General features: G+C 52.2%; 1 protein-coding gene across 1 annotated transcript; it reads right to left on the bottom strand.

Moving 5' to 3' along the window:
• Nucleotides 1-155: 155 nt before the first annotated feature.
• Nucleotides 156-12,579, bottom strand: SLC26A9 (solute carrier family 26 member 9; the record flags this gene model as incomplete). Its single annotated transcript, XM_083878578.1, has 20 exons — nt 156-203; nt 757-834; nt 1,593-1,738; nt 2,124-2,178; nt 2,384-2,701; nt 3,263-3,379; nt 3,786-3,878; nt 3,967-4,036; nt 4,554-4,660; nt 6,409-6,504; nt 6,979-7,056; nt 7,554-7,667; nt 8,317-8,464; nt 8,733-8,815; nt 9,164-9,316; nt 10,223-10,387; nt 11,000-11,175; nt 11,424-11,534; nt 11,712-11,851; nt 12,455-12,579. 20 exons carry the CDS (start codon nt 12,577-12,579, stop codon nt 156-158), a joined length of 2,421 nt encoding a protein of 806 aa, XP_083734704.1.
• Between the last annotated feature and the right edge of the window lie 2,558 nt (nt 12,580-15,137).

Genomic DNA, 15,137 nt, shown 5'->3' with positions numbered 1-15,137 from the left:
TGGCATCTCCTGAGCTCCTGCTTCGAGTGTCACGAGCAGGGAGGAGGGAAGGATTTGGCAGTTCTGGAGGGTGATGGCCTCTTTGCAAACCCATTTCATCCCCAGCTCTCCATGGAGGGGTCTCTTCTGGAGGGTTTGCCTGGTGCTCGCTGTGCTCACAGAGCTGTCTGGGTCTCTGAGTGGAACATGCTTCCAAACATCTCCTAAAGGGCACAGAAGATGAGCAGGGTCAGGGCTGGTGCCAGGGCACAGCCCCAGTGTCACTGTTACACAGAGAAACACCCCCAGGAGCTCCAAGCCTTCCCAGCCCTTCTCCATGCTTCCAGCTGGGCATGGACAGCACAGGGAAGGCCAGCCCTGGGCAGGATCTCCTCCCAAGGCCCACAGGTGGGTGGGAATCCCTGCAGCATTTACAAAGTCTGTGCTGAAAACCTTCACTGATGACTCTTCTTTTGGATGTGAAGCAAATATGGTTCTCCAAATTCCCCCCATGTGTGTGGACACCACAGGTCTGACTGAGCCTGAGCTGTGTGGCCCAGAATGATTGAAGGATTCCTCTGTGGGGTGACCTACCTGCTCTTCACCCAGCTGCCTTCCAGAGCTCCTCAAGACAGGGATTTAAAATTATATTAGCAATCAACTTTCCAAATCAATGCAGTTACTTTCAGATGATTTCCCACCTAATCAATCCCAATTAGAAGTTCTGATTTCTGCCTCATAGCCATGGCTGCAGTGACCCCTGGCACCACAACTCACCTCCTCCAGGTTCTTGTACTCTGCAGTGCTCTCGTCCACAGACTCATCATAGATGGAGAGCTCTGTCTGGGTTGGCCTCTGTGCAGGGAAGAGTTGAGTCCACAAATTAGCAGAGTGCAGAGTCAAAAGGAGTGAAAACAATGACTAACTCAGGCGTAAAAGGTGGCACAAGCTCTGAGGGAATGGCACAGGAGGAGTCCTGCTCCAGGTGATTATCTGCTGTGCCTGGGCTGGTGTTTGCCTATCACTGGTTTGACAGGAGATACCTTAACTTGTCCTGGGGAGATAACTGGTGCTGCTGGTGCCAACTCCAGCTGGCACACAATAAACCAACCCCTGCTTGGGGACAGAGCCTGTCTGAGGCTGTGCCACCAGCATGGGCCACATTCCTGCCTCAGAATTCCTCCTGTTTTCCTCCCACCAATGGAGAATTCATGGATGCCGGGACTATTCCAGCTGCATGAGCTTTTGCCTTCATTTCTTCATCACTGAGGGCCCAATTCTGCCTTTGCCTGCTCCAACCAGCACCAAATTGAGGGCACAGTGCTGGAAGAGCTCTTCTGGCTCCTCCAGGCTGGCACAACACTCATCTTTCAGCTAAGGGTTTGTGTAAAACATTGACACTTCTGAATTCCATGGAAATCCATTCCATCACAAGCTGCTTGGCCTATACATGACAACTGGAATATTAAATATTTTGCTGGATTTAGACCTTTGCCACTTGAGATAAACAAGAAACTTCTTTAGGTGCAACAGCAATTTGTTATTCTTCTATTGTGCTGAAATAGCCTGGAAACCAAACCTAGAGAATCCTGTGGGCTGGGGAGCAAATTTACCTCTTCCAAGGTGGGCGGGTGGACAAATTCTCTGATACTGGCCAGTGCAAACAAAACAGCATCGTGGATGGTCAGGAAGATGTGACTTCTGTCCAGGCCTCCTTCCTCAAAGACTCCCCCCGTGCTGATGTCATCGTACACCTGGGCTAGAGAAAGGAGAGAGCTGAACGAGGAGGAGAGCAGAGGAGGAATTCTGGAGGTGTGTGTGGCTGCTGGGGTCCTCTGAGCTAAGGCAAGGCTCAGAAGAAGCAGGTTTGCAGCAGAAATGAGTGTGGGGATCTGCTTTCCTGCATGCTGAGTGTGGAGATGTTCCAGCCTTATCACTTCCCAAATGAAAGCATTGATTTACTACACAGAGAACAGTGATTCTCTTTCCTTTCTTCTGTTCTCTCCTTTTATCTGTTCTGGCCTGGTCCAGCAAAGGACTGACATCTCACAGTTTGAATAAAGAACAGAAAAAGATCTACTGCTTGTCAGGAGCTCATAAATGGGGGAAGAGCCCATGGAAATGTGTTCTTTGGGGATCCTTACCATGCACGTTTGCCAAAAACACTTTAATCCCAATCTTCTGGTAACTGGAACACAACTGGAAGGGACAAGATGGGAGAGAGAGGATTAAAACCACTGCTGTTCCAGCTTTGTGTTTATGCATAAAATCTTTTATCGGGGCTGGAGGAGAAAATCAGAGATGCAGAAGGAGAAAAGCCACAGAATTGGGGCACATAAACACCTTTGTGTGAGAGAGCAGAAGGGTCCCTGTCTCCCAGCCATGTTGGCAGCACAGAACTAACCTTGCTCAGCGCTTTAGTGCCCATCAGGTCCACAAAGCACACCCCGCTCATGTCCAGGATGATGGTGTGGAAGCTGATGTAGGGCGGTGCTGTCAGCACAGGGTCGGCGTCTGCTGCGGGCAGGACGCTGAAGGTGCTGCCCTGCAGGGCGGTGCTGCTGCCCAGCTCCCCGGGGCTCTGCCCTGGCCCAGCCCCACGGGCAGGAGGGTGGAATGTGATGTAGGAGATGCTGGCACCGTTAGCAGTTGTCTGGTTGTTGTTGGTGTCTGTCGGAGAGGTGCTTTCAAAGTCCTTCTGGAGCTCTTGCAAAGACAAGGTCTGCGGCAGAGTGGAGGTGCAGAGTCAGGGCAGAGCACAGTCTGCCCACTGCTATCAAGGGTTTTAATCTGGACTAACTCCAACCTGGCTGTACCTTGGAGCTGGATTTAGGATAATTTATGGTTATCGTTGCAATGTTGTTACAATAGTGTTACAATGTCGAATCAAACGTGATTCATTTGTTTCAAAACTGCTCAGCACTGCACACCAAATGGGGCTGGGGTGGCTGAGAAATGTCTTTGAAAAGGCACCTTGGAGCTGAACTGCTGACACATTCCCAGAGAAAGAGGCCAAGGTTGCCTGGTTTCTGCAGATTGTTCACCATGCTCCCATTCCAGCCTCTTTCCCAGCTTCCCTGCTCCCAGCCATTCCCAGTTCTCCTGCACCTTAAGGTTTGGGGAGGAATGGAGATGTAGGTGGGGAGGAAAGGGGATGAGAGGTGGGAAATGTGGCCAGGAAAACAGTACAGAAAATCCCATGTCAGGAGGATCTGTGTGATGGGGATTTGGGCTCATACTCATGGACACAGGGACCTTTTTGAGAACTCAGGAGCCGAGTTACCTTGTTCTCCTTCAGCAGGAATTTTGGGAGCTTTGCTGGTGGTTGCACTGTGCCCTTTGCCTGCTGTTTCACAAATTTCCTCCTGGCCAAGTACACCTTGCCAGGATCCACCCCTGTCTGTGGGAAAGAGAGATTTTACTTTAAAAAGTCTGTTCCAAAAGTCAGGAGCTGCTGCTCCTTCCCTGGCATTTCCCAGCCTGGAGCACCAGTTGTGCACTGGAGTGGGGTGATCCTGATGGCATCCAAACATCTCCTGGAACTCAGGGAACCTGCACACGCAGGGAGAGACTTGGAATAGCAGGATGCCCCTGTTTTGGCAGAGCTTGGAGGAGGAACCTGCCAGGATTCGGGCACAGCCTCTAAAAGGAGCTCTGCAAACAGCCCTGAGGATCAGGGAGAGGAGGATGGATATGACCATCATTCATCATCACCCACAGCTTAATTACCCTGTCTAGCAACACAGGAGAGAGCAAGGATGGTTTGGGATTGGCTTCAGGCAGGGATTTGTTAGGGAATTGTTCACCTTGGCTATAATTTTCTCCCGGAATATCTCTGAGTTGGCGAAATACAGCGGCGAGCAGTAGGTGATGATTTTAATCCCATTAACTTCATGGACCTGCACCAGAGACAGGAGCTCAGAGCAAGCTTGGGCACCAGTGGCATAGAACAGCATTTTCTCTGAGGATGGTTTATCTTCAGCTCACCTTGTTGTAGGTTTTGGGGTTCTTGTAGATGTCAGTGGAAGTCACCTGGCCCAGGGCAGAGCCATTGCGGCTGCAGAAAAGAAGGGAACAGCATTAGGGGAAAGAAAACTGCTTCTGCTTCACGTTCCATCCCAGGATTCGAACATTTTCTTGGTGAAAACTCTTACACTTCATCCCTGCAGAGTCCACAGGGAAAAAAAAGAAAAAAAAAAAGAAAAAAAAAAAAAAAAAAAAAAAGTGTCAGCATTTTGAGCTGCCAGACTGGGAAATATTAATGAAGGGCTTTGATGGATTAAAAGTGGTGTGAAGAGCTCACACCAGAGCCCTGCACACAGCAGGACTTCGTGCTGGGAACTCTGTGGGGCGAAGCAAATACCTTGAGGCTTCCCCTTGGCCTGAGATGTGTACGGGAGCAGGGGAATGCAGGCAGTAAATTGGCGCCTGCCATTCCTGTTTGCACATTCCGGGCAGGACACCTGCACTCCCCGGGGCTCCTGCGGGCCAGAGGTCACCTCTAAAAAGATCACCCGTCCCTCCTTCTGCCCCTGGGAGATCTCCCGGGGTTCTGGTGGCTGTAAGGTACTTACAACTGGGTGTGGAACACCACGACGAGCACGGAGAATCCCACGCCCACTGCCACTCCGTAGGGGAGGCTCAGGAAGAAAGCGGAGAGGAAGCTCACGAGCCAGACCAGCTGCAGGGAGAGGAGGGGAGAGAAGAGCGTGGCAGGTGATTTGGCTGAACCATGATCCCATGGATGGGAAAATGGATGGGAAAATGGCTCTGTGCAGCTATCCTAGACTCTCAAACACTCCCAGCTCAACATGAATAGGCCAAGCCCTGAATTCTGCAGCTGTTCTAATGCTGCAGCTTGCTGCATGTTTTAGAGTGAACCATCCTTGCTGGGAAGTTTGCCAGGAGCCCCAGTTTCTTTTCAGTCATAAAAGCAGCTGGGGCGTTTCTCCACGGCTGCTGAAGTGCCCATTCTGCTCGTTCCATCCGAAAAGGATCAGCCTGGCTCATCAGGAAGGGGCTCCTGCAGATCCCACCATCTGCTGCTCCCTGCTCCAGCCCCGAGCAGCTCCTGCTGTCAGTCAGAGCAGCTCAGAAAATATCAGAAATCATCTCTCTGAGAACTGCCTGAGCACCTGCTGAATGCAGAGAGGATTTGATGGCAAAGTGTGACAGAGAAGATCAAAACCTGCCCCACTCCAGCTCAGAGCTCTGCCATTTGTAATTTTTATGTGTTGGCACTAAGCATCTCGCTCCATGTGACATCAGTCCTGGCCTGCATTTAAACATCCCCTCTGAAAATCATTATCAGGTTGTTTTAATTCCATCCTCAAGATTAATAAAAACTAGCTTTGAGCTTGGATGAGGTAAGGGTCATAACACTAACTTTGATTACTTCAATATCTTAATTTATATTCATTTTGTGTATGAATGACAAGGAAGAGCTTCCCTCCATCCATCCAGGCTTCGTTAGAATTAACTGGAATTAGCTGTCCTGCAGCACAACCAGCATTAAGGTGATGAACACCAACGGTCTGACATCACCCAGGAATGGTGCTCCCCAGTTTGGGACAGGACACTGAATCTAGTTCAAATTCCAAGGAGATTAAGGTCAGAGGAATCCCCTTCACTCCATTGGCATCTACCAGGATGTTCCTCAGGCAGTATCATCCAGCTCCACTCAGTCCATACTCAGGCCTCAGCCTAGGCTTTTGCGGTCTCTGGTAAAGGAGCAGCAGCTTCCCCTGCCCTCAGCTGAGCTGCCAGAGCCCCAAACCTCCCCTCTCACTCCACAGCAGCAGAACCCACTCAGAGATGTGCCAAAAGTGATAACCAGCTCCTCTCCAGCACCTGTTAGAGCAGGATTTTGGGAAAGCTCTTCCTGGCTCGAGCCAGCCCCTCTGGCCTCCTGATTGCCCCGATAAGGGGGTTTGTGGGGCCCTGACAGGATATTGGCTCGGTGTCCACACACGGCTCTCAGCTGTGGGAGTCCTGTTCAAACATCGTCTTTTTATGTCGGACATTTCCAAATTCCCTGCTCACTCCCCCGCCACCCCCTGCCTGCGTTTATACATCAACCAGTGCCTGGAGTCCTTATCACACTCCAGGGCTCTCCTCACCCTGGAGGGCCATTGTGTGAGTTTTTAAGTCATGACTCCCAGACATTGAGCAGGGCCGGTTTGGCTAGTTCTGGGCAAACAGGCTCCGCACTTGATTGGCATTTCAACACAGCGGGTAAGAGTTCAGGCCTCTCTGATATGTGTTCTGAGCTCAGCTGGGCAGGACAGGGAGCACCATCTTGCCAAGAGAGCCAAACACACCTCCTGCAAGGGACTCATACCCTCAAAAACCTCACAAAAGACTTTTTAGGGTCTGTCCTGCTCATCCTGCCCTGGCCAGGGGATGCCTCCCACCACCCAAGGCACTCACACAGTCCAGCTTGCTCTTCTTCCACAGGTAGAAGGGGTCAGCCAGCTGCTTGAGGGAGTTTTTCAGGTTCACAGCGATGAGGGCTCCCAGCACAGACTGTGGAGGACAGGGAATGGTGTCAGCCAGGCCATGATTGGCAGTGGATGCTTTTCTGCACTATCTGCCTGCCTTGGGCCAGTCCTATCATGAGGGTGATGCTCAGAAAGATCTCACTTAGATCTGAGCAGGGTAATTTGGATGATTCTTTCACTAGAATTTACATTTGTTCAGAGAAATTGTGGCTGCCTCATCCCTGCCCAGGGCCAACTTGGAGAGGGCTTGGAGCAAACTGGAATAGTGAAAGATGTCACTGCCCATGGCAGGGATGAGGTTTAAGGTCCTTTCCAACACAAACCAGCCGGGAACTGTGTGATTCTGTGATTCTATGATTGCAGACACTCCATGCAGACAGGTCCCCAGGCCAGGAACAAACTGTCCCGTGCTGCCATCAGGGATTTTTGGAGCCAGGCTGTGTCTGGGTGTGGAGAGCGAGTGTTGCAATGGTTCTGCCTGCACAGATGTTTGTCTTACCTTTGGAAGAGGCTCCAGGTAGATTCCCAGGGACAGCATTGTCACCATGACCACCAGAGCCACAAAGAAACTTGCCACCTGCAAAGAGGAAAGAAAATCACTTCTGCAAACATCAGGGCTTCCCAAACCTCCCCTGGGTGCAGTCAGGGGCACAAATGGGCACTGCAGAATTTTATGTGAGAGGATGTTTGTCTCTGGAGACAGGCAGGGGTTTGCAGATCCCATAGATAACCCCAAGGTTCCCTCACTGCTCAGTCCAGGGAGCCAGAGTGCGACTACAGATTGACAGCTCTGCAGAATTAACCCAGAGAATCAAATCTGGCACCAAAATGGGCTTGGGGAGGGAGGAAATTCTGCTTTAACAGCAGCAGCCTGCAGCACTTGTGTATGAAACTTCTCCAGAGCTGCACAGTCAGGCTGGCAGCATGTGGCAGCTACAGCACTTTGTGCTCCAGAGGAAATGTGGAGAGAAGAGGAAGAGGAGAAGGAGGAAGGAGGAAGAGGAAGGAGGAAAGAGGAGAAGGAAGAGGAGGAGGAAAAGGAAGAAAAGAAGGAGAAGAGGAGAAGGAACTAACTTGGGATTTTGCTCCTGCCCCATCCACGGCGAGGGTGACAGAGAGAGCACAGCAGATCACGTGGATCTTGAAGAAGGATCCGAAGAAGTTGCTGCAGCCCAGGGCCAGCATTTCCTGTGGAGATGTGGAGAATGTCCATCAGAAAGGACAGCTGCCCTTCCTGCTGACACATGGCAAGAGAGCAGGGGGCTGAGTTTGCTTTGTGTGGCCAGGGCAGGCTCTGGGTTCCCTGCAGTGCATCCCAGACTCTTTCCTTCCAGTAAGATCTGGGATAGCAGGGAAACCTGGAAGCACAATTCCACATAAACACGTTGTCATCTGTTGACACACTCAGGGCAGGGCTCCATGTGGTATGTGTGGCTGTTGTTGAAAGCTGCCACCGTGCCAGGGATGACAAAAGAGGATTATTTAATGTCCTGCCTCTCACAGTATCTAGGTGACACACCAGGAATCCAGGTCTTGCTCTGCTCCCTGAGAAGTGCATGTACCTCACCTCAGTGCTTCAGCTGCCAAAACATTGAGTGTGGAGGGGCAGCAAGGCACAGAGCTCAGCCTAAAGCTCTTTTCCCTTTCCCAGCCTCTCTGCAGCCTCCAGGACAGGGCTGTGCCATGTCCTTTCACTCCCCACATGGCACAAAGCCACGGAGGCTCTCTCTGCTGGGAGCCGAGCACGTCTGCACGCTCCCTGTTCACATTGTGAGCTCTTCCCTTCACGCCTGAGAGCAAAGGCAGCAGCCCCTGCCCCAGCCCCAGCCAGAAATACCTGGTTGGGGTCCACGTCGTAGCCATGCTTGGCTGCCAGGGTCCTCCCCATGGCCAGGTTGATCACGTAGCCCACGATGGCAAGAGAGAAAGCCGTGCCCACCATGTCCTTCCACTTGCTCACCAGGGGCAGGGTGGGCTCGGGGAACCTGCACTCAGAGCACAGGGGAGAGGTTGTGACAGTTCTGTGCAGGGGCTCGGGAGGTGGGTGAGGAGCTGGAAGGTTCAGGAATTACATAATCCATGCCCACACTCCATGGGATGGGGGTGGTTGTGTCACAGGGTGCACTGACACTCCTGGCAGGGGACTGTGGTACAGCAGGGAAGAGTGAGGTGTTTCCCCAGGCTGCAGGAGGAGGAGGAGGAGGAGGAAGGAAAACTGTCTGGAAGGTGAATCAGACCTGCACAAGCACTTACCCCATGCTGATCTTCCCCACTATTGGCATCCTGTACTTGCTGGGCATGTTGAAGCTGCCGGAGATTGCGGTGGCAACGATCACCTGAAAGGACAGGGAATAAAGAGCTGCGAGCAGGAAGAGCTGAGCTGGCTCACAGCATTAACCCTGCCGTGCTCCCAGAGTGACAGGATAAAAACAGCACCAAGTTTGGGCTGGGGAAGGTGAGAACAGTCCCAGCAGGGGCTATGTTTTATGTTCTTCACCCTCAGCATCAGCAGGATGCAGTGAGGGATGAGTATGGGGACGGCCCAGTTTCTGACCCTGAACCACATGGGGGATGTGTCACATTCACTGTGTAGATGCTCTCCATGGTGGCCCTGCTGAGAGCAGCAGTGTCCTGGGGCTGTGAGGTGAGGGGAGGGTCTCAGGGACAGCCCAGGTGTCACTTACAATGATGATCTCCATTGGGATGGGCATCCGGATCCTCTTCATGTACTTCAAGTTGAGCTCCTTGACAACGATCAGGAGCACAGCACTGACCAAGGCATAGACCAGCGAGGCCAGGTTGGTTTGGGGCAGACCTTTACAAATGTCAATGAATGTCTGAAGGGGAGAGAAGAGGAGGAGGGGTCACGGAGAGCCAGGGACTCTGGACAACATGGACAGAACAACGGACAGCACTTGTCACTACAATCGACAGCCTGAGATGTGAGCAGTGCTAAAAACCCTCTGCTGAGGGATCAGCCCCCAGCCCTAGGCCTGTGCTGGTGATTGAATGCAGTTCAGGCTGCATCAGCACAGAATGCATCCATGGAAGACACAAGAAATCCCAGAATGGCCAAACCTGCTCAGAGGAAACATTCCTGCTGCTAACAGCTCTGCAAGACTCCTGCTGTAAAGCAACATGGCTCATATCCCTAGCGGATCCCAGTCTCATTTCATTATTCCCCCATTAAAACCCAGATTTTTCAAGTTCTAAAACTGGGATTAAGATCCCAGTCCCATTTCATCATTCGTCAAAACCCAGATTCTTAAAGTTTTAAACATGGGGTTAAGATCCTGGTCCTATTTCATCATTCCTCATTGAACCCCAGATTTTTCAAATTCTAAAACTGGGGTCAAGATCCCAGCCCCATTCCATTATTCCCTCATTTTTTAAAGTTTTGAAACTGGGATTAAGATCCCAGCCCCATTTCATTCTTCCTCATTAAACCCCAGATTTTTAAAGTTCTAAAACTGAGGTTGAGATCCCAGCCCCATTTCATTATTCCCTCATTAAAACCCAGATTTTTCAAGTTCTAAAACTGGAATTAAGATCCCAGTCCCATTTCATTATTCTTCATTTAAATCACACAGACAGGGCTCAGATAACTCTGGATAGGGAGCACAGCAGCAGCCTGGCCGTGCTGGGGCGGGGATCCCCCTTCCCTCCACCCTTTCTTGGCCTCCTGGGCCCCGTTCCCCTGGCTGTGGTGGGGGGGAAGGTGGCAGTGAGGAGCCCCCACTTACGTAGACGATAGCTAAGGGCCCGGTGTAAGACGGGACTGTCAAGCCGAAGACGTACTTGAGCACGGAGATGAGAATCTGCAGCCCCGCTGCCGTCATGAAGCCCCTGATGAAGGACTCGGACAGGTAGATGGCCACGAAGCCAAACTGGAGGAAGCCCAGGCACAGCTAAGGTGGCACAGAGGAGGTGTGGTCAGGGCAGTGTCAGAGTAGTGGTCAGGGCAGTGGTCACCCCAAGGGACGCAGGGTGATCCGCTGGGAGAGCACACACAGCTCTCCCATACACAGCAGGGGTGCCCTCAAGCAGGGATGGGGACATGAGGGCTGAGGGATTGGCAACATAGAGAATTCCACCCCAAAAATCCCTGTTTTGAGGCATTATCCAGCCAGAAGTGAGGCCTCTTTGAGCATCTCACACACAACTCACTGACACACAGCTGGGGTGTCCCCAAGCAGAGATGGGGACAGGAGGGCTGAGGGTGCCATTCTGGGATTGTCCACATAGAGAATTCCACCCCAAAAATCCCTATTTTGAGGCATCATCCAGCCAGAAGTGGGCCCTCTTTGAGCATCTCACGCACAGCTCTCCCACTCACTGCAGGGGTGTCCCTGAGCAGGGATGGGGACAGGAGGACTGAGGGATTGTCCACACAGAGAATTCCACCCCAAAAATCCCCATTTAGAGGCATCATCCAGCCAGAAGTGGAGCCTCTTTGAGCATCTCTGCTCCAGAGAAAGCTTGGCTCTCCCTGTGGGCCAGGGACACTGCAGTGCCCTCACCTGTATGACAGCTGTCAGGCAGGCCAGGGTGGCAGAGATCTCCAGCCTGGCTGCCTCCAGGGCCGTGGTGTTCACACTGGTCTCGTTGGTGGTGTGGTTGAAGTACTGGAAGTCTCTCTCTGGAGCCAGCTCATTGCAGATGTTGCCAACGATGATGCTGATGACAGCAAAAGTCCCTGCAGACAGCACGGGGAGGTCAGGAGCTCCCTCTGGGGAGAGCCCTGTCCTGGAAGGCTCCTGGGCAGGTGCACAACGAGTCACTCAACCCATCCCCAACCCCACGCCAGGAGGCGGCACAGGAGCATTGGGGTGACATCCTGCAGTGCAGCCACAATCCCACAAATCCCACAAACCCCTGGCACAGCAAACATCCCGGTTCTGGGACCCAGCAGCATTTCACTGTCCTGTGCAGACAATTCCTCACCTGGCACCATCTGATGGATGCCCCCCAGGAAGAAGTAGGGGAGCAGGGGGAAGAAGGAGGAGTAGAGCCCGTTGACAGGAGGCAGATTGGCCAGGAGGGCAAAAGCCATCCCTGCAAAACACAAGGGACACAGGCAGGGAAATACAGGGACACTCTGGAGGTAGAGCTTGTGGTCATCAGTAAAACACAAAACCCCTCCCAGCTGGGCATCAGCATCACCTGCAGAGCTTTACTCGAGCTGGCAAAGTGTTGTTCCCCCTTGGACACCCAGAGGGTGACACTGCTCACCTTGTGGCACTTGGATTGTCCCCGCACTGAGCCCGCCCAGGACGTCGGGCAGGATGTAATCCTTGATTTTGTACTTGGGGAGCCACGCCAGGATTGGGAACAGGCGGAAGAGGGTGAGCTTGAAGCTGGAAGCCGAACATCTAGAAGGGAGATAAAAAAAATAAAAGCAAATAAGTGAAGAAGGGAGGAAGCAAATGAGCTGGAAGTAAGGGAGGATCTTCCTAGGAATGTCTCAGCCTTTCTCCCTCACTAGATCCTGAGCCCTCTCTTTCCCGTCCTTCTTCTGAGGAGGGGAGACAGATTTCCAAGAAAGTGATCAGCAGGGTTATTAACCTTTGTTTGCACAATTACAAACCTTTCTTTAAGATCGTATTGGTTTCAATCAGAAAGCTGAGAAAAGGAAATCTCAGATGGAAAGCTTAAAAAAAAATAAATCCACATATCCCTACATCACCAATTGTGCTTTTCCCACTACTTAAAAAAAACCCCTTGGAAAACAGGAACCCAAATCCCAAATGCACTCGGTGCAAACTGTTCTGCTGAGAAAAGAGACACCAGTATCATTTTCTTCACCTCAGTTTGCATTTCTCGTATGCCTTTCATCCATCAAAACCCTCTGGAGACCACAATTCCCCAGGATAAAAATGCCATCTCTATTCCCAGGTCTGAATTATACCCCCCCCCCCCCCCCCCCCCAAATTCCTGACTAAATCTGGTTTATGCTCTACAGCATTGCCTGTTACCTGAAAAGGTTTCTTAGTTTCTCTCCGACGGGGTAAGTCCTGGTTTTCTTCTCAAACTCCTCATCAAAGAGGCTGACCGAGTAGGCAGGACGCTCGATGGCATAGCGAGGCCTGGCCTGGCTCATCTCTGGTCCTTTGGATTTTTCAAAAGAAAAAAACAACAAACGAAACAAATTAAAAAAATATATATAGCAATAGCACAGCCAAGAATGTGGCTGGAGTTGGCCCCACCTGCGGTATAACAGAGCGGACACCTCCACCGTCTGGAGCCCTCCCCGAGCTTCTCCACCCTAAATAGTTTCCCCGTGGCGGAGAGGCAGGTCCTGGGAGTGGCTTCTCCCAGCTCCAGGAGCTGCTGCAGCTCTTCCCGGCTCTTCGGAGGTGATGCTAATGAGCGGTGATGCTAATGAGCGATGCTAATGAGCGGTGCGGTGCGAGGGGACCCTGGACGGGCGGCCTGGATTGCCCGACAGGCGGGCACAGGTTGTTAATCCCGGCTCCGGGAGCGCCTCCGGGCCTCGGGCGAGGCATTGACCTTTCCCGTACCTCGGTTTCACCATCGGTGGGGTTTGCCCGGGCTCGGTGGTTGGTACCGGCACCGGGATGGAGGGCTGGATCCCGCCTGAGGTGTTCCTGCTGCAGTGCCCAGCCTGCCCAGCATTCCAGAGCCTTCCCAATCCTCGCTGGGCTCGTGGGTGAGTGCCCGGGCTCCTCTAGGAAGTGATGCTCGGGGGAGATAACTGTTGCTAACTCATGTCAGTGATGATGATGATGATGCCAAAACATCCCGGCAGACCTGTCCTGATCGGTATCTGGGTCTCACCAGGGGGATGATGAACTTCACAGATCCTTTATTTTACCGTGCCCGGAGATTCCTGGGGAGAGGGGAGAATCACCCCGAACCGGGCGGGCTGGGAGGGCTGGGAGGAAGTGGTCAGATATAAAAGGAGCATCTCGGTAATTATTTGTGTTCTGGCGTGTATCTAAATGGGTCATTGCCCAACGCAGGAGGAGAAGAGGGGGTGGGAAAAACTGGTGATTCAGGCGGGAGAATGTCTCGAGAAACAACATCCCGGTTGCTGAGAGTTTACGGAGTGATCTGAATGTGCCAGAACCTCTCCCCTCCCCTCTCCGGGCTCTGCAGAAAGTCAGGGCACACCTTGACACCGGGACGAGTGTTTGAAATGAAAATTTCCTTGCACAGGACTGCTGAGAGCCCTGGCTGATGCCTTGGAGAGGAGGAGAGGAGGAGATTGTAGCAGAGCAGGGCAGGAAGGAAAGGATGATGCAGGGAGCCGAAACTTTGGGGAGAATTTAGGTCAATAGAGTCATTATGCAAATAGCGGCTAATGGGTCTAGAAAGGGAGGTCATCAACCCCACTCCTTCAGAGATCACAGGGCACTGCTGTAAAACTGCCCCGGCTGTGGGGTGCTCGTGATTCCAGCTCTGATCTGCACCCACGGGAGCACAGAGGAGACCCGTCCCTCTTCCTGCAGTGCCAGGTGCCTGATCCAGTGCCCTCTGCAGGGCGTCCCTGCTGCTCCTTTTCCCCTGGAGATTCCCCTCAGGATATTCCCACTACTCCTTTTCCCCTGGAGATTCCCCTCCAAGAGTGAGCACAAGCTTTGCCTTTGGATAAAGGATAATAGAATTTATCAGTATCCTGGGCTCTTCCCAGTCCCTAGTGCCAAAAGCCTGTCTGATAATCATGGTTTTCCCACTTTTCCTGTGATCCTGTGGCTGTTGCCAGCCTTTCTCCCAGCCCCACGGCTCTGCTCAGAATTTCCAGTTCTCCTTGGTGAATATTTTGTAGGTCCAGATTCAGCAACAGCTTCTGAGGGCTGATAAACCCACACGAGTTCTCAGTGGTCCCAAGCAGGCAATTAAATCCCAGCTCTTTAATGAATTTCCCCCGCTGAGAGAAAGTGCAGGCAATCAGGGGAAAAAATAATAAACAGAGCAGGTATAGAGGGCAAAATATCCCCATGATTAAATTCCATCTTAAACAAACAGGCTTGTGATGTCAGAGTCTCGGACAGAGTCAAGTTCTCGGCTTGGCTTATCACGGCCTTGCCCTAGATCAAACAGCAGCTTAAACCTCTGAGATTTGGGAATTAAAGAGCACGAGGAGCTGCGTGGCTGCTCCTTGAACAAAAGGCAAAGCCAGCTGGCCTGGTGCTGGTGGGATGAGCCCATGGCAAGCTGCAGAGCTGGTTTCAACCCTGCAGCTGGGGCAGGACCCCGGAGCAATTCCATGAGCGTGGAGGGGAGAGCAGAGTGCCAGTCAGCTGCTGCATTGCAGGGACCAGGTTTTTCAAGATGTCTCTCCCAGTAGAAGCATGGAAATAAAGGACAAAGTGTGGGAGAAGAGCCCCAAGTGCTCACAGGTTTTCAGGCAGCCCATCCCTGCAGTGGGTGATGCTCAGAAATGTAAGATTTGACCTCGCTGAGTACACAAATGGGATGTGATACTCAGAGCAAACAACACATGGGAGCAGAACTGCTCCAGCAACGTGATGTGGGTGACCAATATTGTCCCAGCAGGTCAGGAGTGTCCCCTCCATCCAGACCTGGCTGATCTCAGCCCTGCCAGTCCCAAGCCAGGCTGAGCATGCCAGGCACGGACCTTTTCTCCCCGAGTTCATCCTGCAAACACACTCAGTGAGCCCTTATCTGCTGTCC

Source organism: Zosterops lateralis (genome assembly GCF_965231275.1).
Source record: "Zosterops lateralis genome assembly, chromosome: 26".
NCBI classification, from domain to species: Eukaryota; Metazoa; Chordata; class Aves; order Passeriformes; family Zosteropidae; genus Zosterops; species Zosterops lateralis.
The sequence above is the reverse complement of the archived record's forward strand: the minus strand, read 5'-3'. Positions and strand labels throughout refer to the sequence as shown.